General features: G+C 36.7%; 1 protein-coding gene across 2 annotated transcripts in view; it reads right to left on the reverse strand.

Annotated features, from left to right (window-relative positions):
• Window positions 1–1,247: 1,247 nt before the first annotated feature.
• OSBPL11 (oxysterol binding protein like 11) overlaps window positions 1,248–13,674 on the reverse strand; it is an 85,237-nt gene continuing 72,810 nt past the window's right edge. For both annotated transcript variants that reach the window (XM_053220975.1, XM_015083708.3), the window contains 2 exons: window positions 8,155–8,308; window positions 1,248–4,127 (listed from right to left, as the gene is read on the reverse strand). In XM_053220975.1, the coding sequence (XP_053076950.1) occupies window positions 4,062–4,127; window positions 8,155–8,308 (220 nt within the window). In that variant the 3' untranslated portion in view covers window positions 1,248–4,061. The remainder of the gene's footprint in view (window positions 4,128–8,154; window positions 8,309–13,674) is intronic.

A 13,674-nucleotide genomic window follows, 5' to 3' on the forward strand; every position in this document is an offset into this window, starting at 1 on the left:
AGTTTTGTTGGTTGTTTCCTTTGCAATGCAGAAACCCCAAAAAGGATCTTTTCATCTCTTGCCTAAAGAGATAAGCCTGACTGCCAATATTTGGGGAATGGGATAGGGAAAGATGCTGTGAGATCTCGTACTTAAGTATGTAGACTTTAACTTGTTCCTCATTTTCAATTTATCAACTTGTGTTCCTGAATTGGAAATCTCTCTCGTTCAATCTCTCCAGTCTTGTAGGGTGGAACAAGGGTTAGTCACCTAGTTGCATTGTTTGGGGCTTCTTATGTAGACTTTGAGCCAAACTCCTTGCTTTAACATTTTTTTTAATTATCATTTTTAAGTAAGCTCTACGCCCAATGTGGGGCTTGAACTCATGACCCCAAGATCAAGAGTTGCATACTTTACTGACTGAGCCAGACAGGTACCCCCAAATCCCTCATTTTCAACTCATTGATCAACTGCCTTCCAAAGAACCTAGGTACCACGAAGCCTTTCTAGGGGTTGGAAAGACCAGTTAGCCTTGCCCTTGTCAACGACTCATTTTCAGGAATTTAGGTTTTGGTTTCTTCCTTCACGTAAGCCTGTAAAGATAGGGATAGTATTTGTCACATCGAGTCTAACGCATCATCTGGCCCCAAAGGAATACTTAACAGATGTTTGTGGAAGGTCTAGCTATATGAAGTGAGCACTAAACTTTGAGCAAGAATTTCTTCATCTACAAAGTTGGAATGGCCATCCCTGACTTTGCAATTTCACAGTGTTACTGTGAACATCAAATAGTGAAAACATGTGCAAAAGCTTTGTAATATGTAACAATTTCCTGTGCAGCTTGGTTTTCGGGCAAGGAGGGATTTTATGCCACTAGAATATATGTTTTACTGGAATTTTCATTTTCATGTATATGAACTTGTCTTTTATATTCCCATCTGGTAGACTCATCTTCTCTTTCTTCTCCCACTATCTTTGCTAAATCACCATTCGGCTTCCAGTCACTGTACTAACTCTAAGGAACTGGAATCCCTCCCAAGTGTAGACTGTGGAGTGATCACACAAAATTACCTTTCTTTGGAGGAGCACATTGAATAGAAGTTAGCCTTCATCTTAAGGCAATATTTTAAACAAAATTTCATACTTATATAATTAATTAATAAATCCTTTAAGAATTAATCTATAGAAAAAAATTTTTTAAAGAATTAATCTGTAGAAGTTGGTTCATCAAGTACCAGATATTTATAGTTATGAGTAAAGTACTAGAATTACAGAATGAGAAACTCAATACTTTTCTTATTATTTTTGGTGACAAGTAGGCATTAGAGGTGATGTTGGTTACAACTGAAGAGTTCAGGGAATCAATATGTAGATGCCATATCTCACCCAATACACAACCTAAAAATTACTTTCAGGGCTTCAAAACTATCTATTCAAAATGTAATTAATTAGAATATAAATGATGGAGCTTAAATACAAACATTTGACAGAAGGGATAGGGTGATAAGTGTTATGATCATGGTAAAAAAAAAAAAAATCCAAATAAATGGCCAGAACATTGTCTTTTTGTCACTACTGCTCTTGGACTTCTTAACACACAATTCCGAAAAGCCAGAAAGAAAGCGCACATTTAAAACTTTGATCCAGGGACACTTAAGTGGCTCAGTTGGGTTAAGCATCTGACTCTTGGTTTCGGCTCAGGTCATACCTCGAACATGAGTTTGAACCCTGCATCAGGTTCTGTGCTGACACTGCAGAGCCTGCTTGGGATTCTCTCTCTCCCTCTCTCTCTGCCACTCCTCTGGCTCACTTGTTCTTTTTCTCTCAAAATAAGTAAACTTAAAAAAATTTTTTTAAATAAATAAACTTTGACCCCAAAGAAAAAGATACAAATCAGTGGCAACTGCTGCAAAGATTCATTTCTCTGGCTAATTATCAACAACATGTAGATAAAAAATAAAACAGAAAAGACCTCTAACTCTTATCTGATAGATAAGCTGCAGTGAAGTCAAGATGGAGACAAGGTAAAATAATTACCCAAAATTGGTATTATTATTTCACTCTTGTCAAAGAATCAACCCAATATCATGAGATTTCAATTACTTATAAATGTATTTTTTTCTTAAGAATTTTTAAAATCATATTTCAATAATTCTTAAAATGGCTCAACAACTGAAAGAAATAAATAAGTATTCAAATGGTTCAAAGAATAAAACAAAATCTCGAGTTTAATTTTACATTCTTGCTCTATTTCCAGACTATTTAAACATTTTAATTTTTAAAACCTCTTATTGAATATACTTCCTTATCTCCCTAAGAGATTCCCGAGGGTAAGAATTTAAAGAAAAAAAATCCATGTCCCTCTCAAATGAATAGGGGGCTAACTCCTCTAAACACAAACCTTCTATTTCTCTCCTTTCATAAAACAGACAAAGACATTATTGTTCTCTAGTTTTATTATTTTTCAATCTTCCCAACACATGAACTATAACTCATTTTGAGATTTTTCAGTGCATTTCACAGCAAAAATGAACAAGGGAATCATTAAAATGGTTGTACATAAACCAGTTATTCTCTTATAATTTACAATTTGTTGAAAAAATTATTGTTTTGCTGTTTTCATCCTATTAAACCCTTCAATAAAACACAATTTATCAGAGCACAAAGCTTAAACTTCTTATGATGATGCAAGAGACACAGCCACCTACAATGGCTGATGACTAACAGGTATATGTTACACACACTGATTGGAAGACCACATCAGAAGAAACAGAGTAAGGCACCACTCTTGGAAAATTAAGGTAGCTTGCAGTAACAAGTGTTGAGCACCATAAGTAGGTACTCAATAAACTTGAATGAATGATGAAAGCCATAATTAGCACTATTCTTTTAGTTGCCAGCAATCCTTCAACCTCAATAAAATACTTATTAAAAAAAAAAGAGATTTGTACCTGAATACAACTTCCTGATATCTTTTTTCCTAATATCTTTTCACTTCATATTCTTTCTTCAGCATTTGAGTTTCCTTGAGAAGAAAAGAAAACCATACCATACATGCACTCAGCCACATATATAACTTCTGAATTACTGACAAATATGAATAGTTGTTTTAAATTTGAATGGGCAGAGGTAAGATGAAGCATACTTATTCAGAGGGATAGCACATAATACTGGATATTAATCTACAAGTGAAAAAAAGGTAAGGAAAAAAAAGTAACAGTTTTATTTTTTAAATGTTTGCTTTGTTCTTTAATGCCTCAGTTCTTGAGAAAGGCCAAGATCTCATCATATTGACATGAACACATTTAAAAAATTGTCTCTCAAGTGTAACATTTAATAAAACTAGGTATTGAAAAATGTTCTGAAATTTTTCAAGTCAATGTTGTTTTCAAGTATAATAAAATGCTCAGAAGAAAAAATTCTCCATGGTTATAATTCTAATCAATTTATAAATATACTTTTTAAAAGAGAGTTCCAACAGAGGTGGATAATGGATAAGTTCCTCAGACACAGGCACACAGTCTCTTTGAAGGAACAGAATGCCTTGTTACTACAACCTGGTTGATTTTTTTAACACTGATTTCAGGCACAATGGCTGAATCCACTTCTGGGTCATCGTCCTCCTCCTCTTGGGTTTATTTGTAAGAGCAGTGAATACTTCAGTTACTGACAGAAAGCAAAGCACAAACTCTGAAAGAGACTTCACTCTTTACTATAAAGAAATCAAAATCACTGAGTTCTCACACTTGTGTGTATCTGCTGCCCCCATGCAAAAATAGGGGATTTAAACCTAACTTTAGGAGCAGGAGCTGGATAAAAGATGAATCATCTAACAATTCACGTGAAAGGTTTTCGGATGATATTGCTCGTATCACATGAACAGGTTGGTGAGAGGCCCGTCGTGCGTCTTCAACACTTTGGTCTTGCTGCAGTTCTGTGGTGCCCTAACAGGGACATTCGGGTTTAGCCAGATTCAGTCTGTGCAATCAGGAAGCAGGTTACTCAGTGCAATGACTCCATTCTGGGAGGGTTTAGGGTAAACAGAGAAGAAGTTCATTTGGTCGAGTCTCAGATAGTGTGTGTCACTCCGCAGGCTGTGTTGCTGGAATTGTTTTCCAAAGGGGCTTATGATAAACCCAGCCATCTCCCTGAAACAAGTAGAAAAATAAATTAAAGGACGATTCCTCTAATATTTTCACAATCAGTAACCAAAACTAGAAGCAACATCTTCACTAAGGTGGAATTCTACTGTCACATACATACATACATACATACATTTATTTATTTATTTATTTATTTATTTATTTAATTTTTTCACGTTTACTTATTTTTGAGAGACAGAGACAGAGCGCAAGTGGCAGGGGGGCAGAGAGAGAGGGAGACACAGAATCCGAAGCAGGCTCCAGGCTCTGAGCTGTCAGTGCAGGGCCTGACGCAGGGCTCAAACTCACAAACCACGAGATCATAACCTGAGCCGAAGTCGGTGCTTAACCGACTGAGCCACCTAGGCGCCCCATCTACTGTCACATTTAAAAACCAGAGTTTTTGTGATGGAAAAAATTCTCTGTGCTTAAGACATCAAATAATGTCTGTGGTTTAGCTAGGATTAGGGGAGAAATTCTGGTCCGGGGGCACCTAGTTGATGCTCCATCACCACTTTATTTGCAGAAGTCATTTGTAGCAATTCTGCTAATTTTGCCAAGACACTGCAGACTTAGCCTCACCCACAGAGTGACAGGCAGCAGGTGGAGCACAAATGGTCATCAAGCTACTAGCCGTTCTCTACTCAACTCTAGTAGTTGAGTATTATTTTCTAGTTCTTTCCCAACTCTACTTCCATTAGTTTTCCCTGGCTCCTGTGAATAGGATACTGTGAGAAGCAAAGTTAGAGTCAGAGAATGAACTACAACCAGAGAAGACCAAGCGAGGAAAAGAAATGCATGAAGCCACATACTGGAGTACAGGACTTGACACAGTTGAGGTCAGGGTAGCTAAGAGTAGAGTTCAGTGTTTATGGGACTAGGCAAAGTAAGTCAGATCTGAGGGGACCCTAGGTGGCCCAGTGGGCTAAGCGTCTGGCTTTGGCTCAGGTCATGATCTTACAGTTTGTGGGTTCAAGCCCCATGTCGGGCTCTGTGCTGACAGCTCAGAGCCTGGAGCCTCCTTCAGGTTCTGTGTCTCCCTCTTTCTCTGTCCCTTCCCTGCTTGTGTGCTTTCTTTCTCAACAATAAATAAACATTAAAAAAATAAATAAAATAGAAGTCAGATCTGAACCTGTCTTTAACCCATAGCTCCTTCAATTTATTTATACTATCTATCTATCTATCTATCTATCTATCTATCTTTCTATTCTTATTCCAAAAATGACTTAAGACAAGCAATTACTTGGCTCCTAATGACAAGGACTCACTCTCTCCTTGAATGAATTTCATTAAATGATGAATTTTTTTTTAATTTTTTGATTTTTTTGTTTTTAAAGTTTAGAGACAGAGAAGGAGTGAGTGGGGGAGGGGCAGAGAGAGAGGGAGAGAGAGAATGTCAAGCAGGCTCCACACTGTCAGCATGGAGCCCGATGTGGGGCTTGAACTCACAAACCATGAGATCATGACCTGAGTTGAAACCAAGAGTCAGACGCTTAACCGAGCCACCCAGTGCCCCTCTTTTTTTTTTTTTTAAGTTCACTTATTTAAGAGAGACTGCAGGCATGAGCAAATGGGGGAGAGGTAAAGAGAGAGAGAGAGAGAGAGAAAATCCCAAGTAGGCTTTGCACCATCAGTGATGCAGGGCTCAATCCCATGAACCATAAGATCATGACCTGAGCCAAAATCAAGAGTTGGACGTATAACCAACTGAGCCACCCAGGCACCCCAGCTCCTTGACTGAATTTTAGTCAGACTCCTTTGAGTTCTCTTCTTGACTAGGCCTCATCCATGGCCTACTGAACCCAGTTTTAGCAAAGAATTTTGATAAGCCAGTTCACTAAGAATCCCCCCTACTCCAAACCCTGATTTCTAAACTCCTCTTCTTCCACCCTTGATATCTAATCAAGTTCCTCTACCTCACCCCCATCCTTGATATTCGACCAAGATTCTCTTTTCCACCCACTCCTTCGCGTTTCCACTTGTCCTTGTACTCAGAGTTAAGTATAATCCCTCTTCTTTACTACAATAGTCCCGAATGAAGTTTTCTTTGACATTTTTAGTAAGTGTCAGGATAATTTTTCTTTAATAATGGCAACCATTAGGTTGTTTATATTAAATCACCTGGTTGATAATTCTCAACTCCTATAGTACTGTTTTTGAAAAAGATGTAACCATCACAGAACGCTAGATTGACAGTGGCTCTTAATAATATCTGTCCAAGAATACATGAGAAGTAGCAACTTTACATGTCATGTTAGTAGCAAGAATTAGGGTGCCTACCTTTTAAAATCTCATTAATTGTACCTTTTTAAAAAAAGATTTTAAGTAATATCTATACCAAACATGGGGTTCAAAACAACCCTGAGGTCAAGAGTTGCATGCTCTATCAACTGAGCCAGTCAGGTGCCCCTATATCTTGCAGCCATTATAGTTGCTCTCGGACCCCAGAGTTCACTTTTAATGAATTAGAGAGGTCTTCCCTTAGGAATTCTCTTCCTAGAATCTGTTCCTGATATCTCAGCTTTCTTAATGAGTTTGAAATGAAAAAAACCACAGTTATCAGACTATAGCTTTGAATAATAATTACAAACTTTTATTTTTTCATCTAAAAGAGTAGATATGTAAAATACTTTCTTTTTATTATTCCTATCCATGGAAATGACCAATATTTATAATAGGTACCCAATGATTAGAAAAATGAAAGTAATGAAGCAACTATAATAAACTTAAACCTATAATAAATAAAAAATAAATAGAGTTTTAAGGTTAATAACTATGCAAAAATCAAAATTAAATTACTTTTTGAAAATTCCTTCTTGATGGACCAATATTAAAATTCAGTGGGCTTCTTTAGACTTGGCTACGGTAAGAAAACTTTTTTTTTTTCCTTTTAAGTAGACTCTCTACCCAACATGGGGCTTGAACAACCCCGAGATCAAAAGCTGCATGCTCTTCCCACTGAGCCATCAGGCACCGCTGACAAGAAAAAAAAATTTTTTTAATTGAAAAAAAAATGTTTGTTGAATTTTTGAGAGAGAGAAAGAGAGAGAGAGAGAGAGAGCAAGTGGGGGAAGGGCAGAGAGAAAGGGAGAACAGAATCCAAAGCAGGCTCCAGGGTCTAAACTGTCAGCACAGAGCCCAATGCGGGGCTCGAACTCAGGAACAGTGAGATCATGACTTGAGCCGAAATCACACACCAACTGACTAAGCCACCCAGGCGCCCCGAGAAAATTTTTCTTGATAACAGCTCTGGTCTGCAGTCATTCACCTTACTCTGAGTTCTACCAGAAACTAATAAACCAAACCAAACAAAGATCTTTAAATTTAGGTAAGAATCTGGCAATTATTTGGTCTAGCTGCAAAATCAGTGCATGAAATCTTCTACCTAAGCCATGGTCTCATATAGAACTAGTGGTTCATTACTATAAAATGTACTCCCCATTATTATTACTGGATTTTTTTTATTGTTATACAATTCCTTTTTATGTTAAGCTCAAAATTCCTGGTAGTTTGAACCTACCGTGGGACTGCTATACAAACTGATAAAAAATTTCTATGTGATAAAGCATATACATATCTGAAGGTTATAATGCATGGTCAATTTTTGGTTTTCTAAGCTGAACACCCCACTTTATTCTTTTTTCTTAAATGTTCCAAAGGTTCTAGCCAGTGCACTAGCCTTTGTGTAGCCAATTAAGTTTCTCATGTCTCCCTTTAAAATGTAGTCTCTGGAAATGAACAGAAAGTTTCAGTGTAGTTTGAAAGGCAATAAATTGTCAATTGTCTATTCTATTACTGTGACTGGAGATTATGTTAGCATTTTTGTTTGTGGCCAACTTAATCCCAAAAGCCATTTCATCTGAACTGCTGGTAAACTATTTTGTTTTGTCAAATTGTGAAAAGTTCCATGAAAAAGCTCACGGTTATGCTGGACTATTTTTAGAAACAAAGATGTCTAAATGATAACAACTCAAGAAAGCCTAGTAAACTACAGTAGATAACAAGTTTTAGTCTGAAGACATGTAGGACAAACCTCTTTAATAAAATATTTGGTTTTCCAGGGTGTGCCTGTTTCAGTACGATGCCTTTCTTCAGTCCTCTGGCGTTCTTCCAGGGTACGTTTATGCTCTGTGGCTTTCTCGATTTCAGATTCCCTCAGAGAATCTGTCACATTTTTCCACAATCGCCTATAATTTGAAAAAACACACATTTTACATTCTTTAGAAAAATATAATGAAGTAGAACTTATACCTTGAAATTAACAGTAATTTTTAAAAATTGTTTCCTAAATCAGATCTATAATTTCATGCTTATGAGTTATAAGAATACTGACAACTATGTTTCTGATACTAATGTCAAACATGCTGCTGCTTCTGTTTTCTTTTTAAATTAAGAATAATTTGTATCTTCCCAAGTTATAAACATTGTTTTTTTAAGAAGCTTAGGAAATAATAAGCAAAAAGGTAAATACAGTTTTTAAAAGCTGAAAGGTAAGAGAGACCACTTTCTGCTTCTGGACATGATGAAATAATAGGGACCAGATTTACCTTCATGCCTTTAATCAAGTAGGAAACCAGACAAAATATATTGAAACAACGGTTTGTAGATATTGAGCAAAAGCCAGTACAGAACACTGATTCCTGTTAATAGGGAAATAAATGAGGGGAGTCCTATGGGTGCTCCAACTCACTGACTAGAGTTTATAGGCACAGCAGAGACAGGAAAGCTCAACAAACTCCAAGCAAAAGAAAACTGCAAGATAATTCTTTGGGGGAAAAAACAGTCTGTTCAACAAATGGTGCTGGGACAACTAGATATCTATAAGCAAAAAGAGGACCTTAGACCCTTACCTCATAATACAATTTTTACAAAAGATAGGAGAAAAATCTTTTTTTTTTTTTTAAGTTTGTTTGTTTAGAGAGAAGCGTGCAAACAGGGGGAGGGGAAGACAGAGCAGGAGAGAGAATCCCAAGCAGGCTCCGTACTGTCATCACAGAGCCTGATGCGGGGCTCGAACTCACAAACCATGAGATCATGACCTGAGCTGCAATCAAGAGTCGGGATGCTTAACTGAGCCACCCAGGTGCCCGGACAGAAGAAAATCTTTAAGTCTTTGGGTTGGGCAAAGATTTCTTAGATATAATACCAAAACCACAATCCATAAAAGAAAACACTGATAATCTCATCTCAGAAAAATAAAACCCTTTATACTGAAAGGAAAAAAAAAACCACTAAGAAAATTAAAAAATGAACAACAAAGAGAAAATATTTGAAAAACACACATCCAATAAAAAATCTGAATCCAGAATTCACAAAGAACTCCTACAATCCAATAGGAAGACAATCACACATTTCACCAAAGATACACAAATGGCTAATTAATTAGCATATGAAAATATGTTCAACATCATTAGTCATTTGGAACATGTGAATTAAAATCACATTTTAAGACACTATTTCACACCAACTAGAATGGGTATAAGGCAGGCAATAACAAATGTTGATGAGGATGTGAACTGGAACACTTATACATTGCCAGCAGGAATGTAAAAGGATGCAGCCATCTTGGAAATTAGTTTGGCAGTTTCCTGAAAAGTCAAATGTAAAACTTGTAGACAACCCAGCAATTCCACTTTCAGATATTTACCTAGAGAAATGAAAACATAGCCACCCCAAAATTTACATGAGAATGTTCATAGTAGTATTAATCATCAAAGTCCAAAACTGGCAATGTCCATCAATTAGTGAATAGATAGGCAAAATGTGGTTCCATATAATGGAATACTATTCAGCAATATAAAAAAATGAACTACTGATACATGCTGTATCATGGATGAACCTCGAAAACATTATGCCAAATGAAAGAAGCCAAGCACAAGGTATCACATATTGTATGATTCCATTCATCTGAAGTGTCCAGAAAAGGCAAATTTATAGAGACAGAAAGTAGGTTCCCTGAGACTAGGGATATGAATGGACATTAATTGCAAGTGGGCATGAGTGATCTCATGGGAGGATGAAGATTGTGAAACTGATTTATGGCAATGACTGCACCATTCAGGAAAGATGCTAAAAATAACTGAATTTATACACTTGAAATAGGTGGATTTTATAACATGTAAAATACATCTTGATAAAGTTGTTTTAAAATTTATTTATTTATTTTGAGAGAGAGACAGATACAGAGGGATACAGACAGAGAGAGAGTGAGTAAGCATGTGCAGGGGAGGGGCAGGGAGAGAGGCAGAGAGAGTATCCCAAGCAGGCTCTGCACTGTCAGTGCAGAGCCAGATGCAGGGCTCGAACTCACAAACCGTGAGATCATGACCTAAGCTGAAATCAAGAGTCGGACGCTTCAGAGACTGAGCCACCCAGGTGCCCCTTGATAAAGTTTATTTAAAGTGGCACTTTTAGTATTAAAGTAGAATTCAAAGCAAGAACTATGACCACGGATAAAGAAGATTATTTCATAATGATCAAGGGTTAGTACATCAAGAGACATATAATCCCAAATGTGTATGCCCCTAATACAAAGCTTCAAATAACATGAAGTAAAGACTTACAGAACTACAAAAAGAAATATTCAATTATAATTGGTAGTTTCAATAACTGATCTCAGTTACTGATCTCAACTGAACAAGTATACAGAAAATTAGTAATCACACAGAATGCTAGAAAAATACTATCAACCTACTTGAGCTAATTGATATTTACAGATTACTGTCACCTAACATCAAAAGAATATACATTCTTGCTAAGTGCACATGAAACATTTACCAAGACAGAATGTATTCAGGGTCATAAATCTCAAAAAATTTGAAGGACTGAAACCATACAAAGTACACCTTTTGGCCAAAATTAAGCTAAATTAAAAATGAATAATGGGAAGATAGCTGGAAATTTTATAAATATTTGGAAATTAAATAATGTTTTACTACATAACTTCAAGAGGGGCACCTGGGTAGCTCGGTTAAGTGTCCTACCTCAGCTCCGATCATGATCTCATGGTTCATGGGTTCAAGCCCCGCATCGGGCTCTGTGCTGACAGCTCAGAGCCTGGAGCCTGCTTTGGATTCTTTCTGTGTCTCCCTCCCTCTCCGCTCCTCCCCTGCTCACACTTTGTGTTCCTCTCTCTCAAAAATCAACATTAAAAAAAAAAAAAATTAAATAACTTCATGAGTCACAAGGGAAATTAGGAAATATATATCAAGAATTCGAAAGTTGTGAGATATAGACAAAGCAGACTTAGAAATATATTAAATATATATATTAGGGGAAAAGGAAAACAATGGCCTAATCAGGGGTCAGACAACTATGGCTGGCTGCCCATTTTTGTGAATAGATTTTTATTGTAACATAGGGATATCTATCTATCCTTTCACTGTTTGTGGCTGCTTTCATGCTACAGTGGTAGAGTTGAGTAGTTGTGGTAGAGACTATCTGGCCCATTAGGCCTAAAAATTTATTCTCTGGCCTTTTATAGAAGTGTGCTGACCCCTGACCCAAGTTTCCCTTTTAAGAAATGAGAAAAAGGAAGAGCAAATGATGCACCAAGTAAGCAGAAAAGAGGAAATAAAAAAGAGCAGAAATCAATGAAGAAAATAGAAATACAGACAAAAACCAATGAAACCAGACACTAGTTCTCTGAGTAAAATTAATAAATCTTTAATCACATTGATTAGGAAAAGAAAATATTACCAACATGAAGAATTAAAGTAGGGACATCACTACAGATCCTACACACATTAAAAGAAAACTAAGGGAATATAACTTATATGCCAATAAATTCGACAAATTAGATTAAATGAATCAATGTCTTGAAAGATACACAAACTGCCAAAGTTCACTCAAGACAACCTCAATATCAAGATATTGAATTTGTAGTTAAAAACCTTTCCCTAAAGAAAACAACAGACCAACCAATATCCCCCATGAATGTAGATATAAAATATCCTTAATAAAATTTTAGCAAAGAGAATCCAGCAGTATCTCTTAAACATCTGCTTTAGGGGTGCCTGGGTGGCTCAGTAGGTTAGGCGTCCAACTCTTGCTTTTAGCTCAGGTCATGATCTCACATTTCATGAGACTGGGCCCCGTGTCAGGCTCAGTGTTGACAAGAGTGGAGCCTACTTGGGATTCTCTGTCCCTCTCTTTGCCCCCCCCCCAAAATAAATAAATAAACATTAAAAAAATCTGCTTTAATATAGCTGGATTCTTATAGCTGTTTCTACATTCAGTCTGTTGTGATATGTTGTTTTAGTTAAAGTATATAAAGAAAACCTGGCCTCACACTGATACATAGTTGAAAAGAGAATATTTTATTTTTTGAAGTTTATTTATTTATTTTGAGAAACAGAGAGAGTGAGCAGGGAGGGGCAAAAAGAGAGGAAGAGAGAGAGAATTCCCAACAGGCTCCCCACTGACAGTGCAGAGCCTGACGTGGGGCTTGAACCCATGAACTGTGAGATCATGACCCGAGCTGAAACCAAGAGCCAGATGCTTAATCAACTGAGCCACCCAGGCGCCCCTAGATTGCACATATAAGTGAGATCATACAGTATCTGTCTTTTTGACTTATTTCACTTAGCATGATACCCTCAAGGTCCATCCATGTTGTCACAAATGGCAGGATTTCCTTCTTTTTTATGGTTGAATAAAATTCCACTGTATATATATACTGTAACTTCTTTTTTAAGTTTTTTAAAAATATTTTTTTAGTAATCTCTACACTCAACATGGGGCTCAAACTTACAACCCTGAGATCAAGAGTTGCATTTTCTTACAACTCAGCCAGCCAGGTGCCCCTATATACTACAACTTCTTTATCCATTCATCTGTTGATGGACACTTAGGTTGCTTCTTCCTATCTACCTACCTTCTTGTCTGTCTATCTATCTATCTACCTATCTTCCACTGTCTCCCACCTATACCTTTTTATTATTTTATTTTTTCATTTTATTTATTTTTTCATAATGATAAGTGTACTTTTTAATCCCCATCTTCTATTTCTCCAACCCTGTCCCCTTCCTTCTGGTAACCATCAGTTTGTGCTCTATAGCTAAGAGTCTGTTTCTTGGTTTGTCTTTTTTTCCCTTTGCTCATTTGTTTCTTAAATTCCACACACAAGTGAAATCATATGGTATTTGTCTTTCTCTGACTAACTTACTTTGCTTAGCATTATACTCTCCAGCTCCATCCATGTCATTGCAAATGGTAAGATTTCATTCTTTTTTATGGCTGAATAATATTCCATTGCATACACATAACCAAATCTTCTTTATCCATTCATCTATTGATGGACACTTGGGCTGCTTCCATAGTTTGGCTATTGTAAATAATACTGCTATAAACATAGGGAAGCATGTACCACTTTGAATTAGTGTTTCTGTATTTTGGGGGTAAATACCCCATAGTGCGATTACTGGATCATAGGGTAGTTCTATTTTTAATTTTCTGAGAAAACTCCATACTGTTTTCCATAGTGGCTGCACCAGTTTGCATTCCCACCAACCATGTACAACGGTTCCTTTTTTTCCACATCCTCGCCAACACT

Source organism: Acinonyx jubatus, chromosome C2 (genome assembly GCF_027475565.1).
Source record: "Acinonyx jubatus isolate Ajub_Pintada_27869175 chromosome C2, VMU_Ajub_asm_v1.0, whole genome shotgun sequence".
Taxonomy (NCBI): domain Eukaryota; kingdom Metazoa; phylum Chordata; class Mammalia; order Carnivora; family Felidae; genus Acinonyx; species Acinonyx jubatus.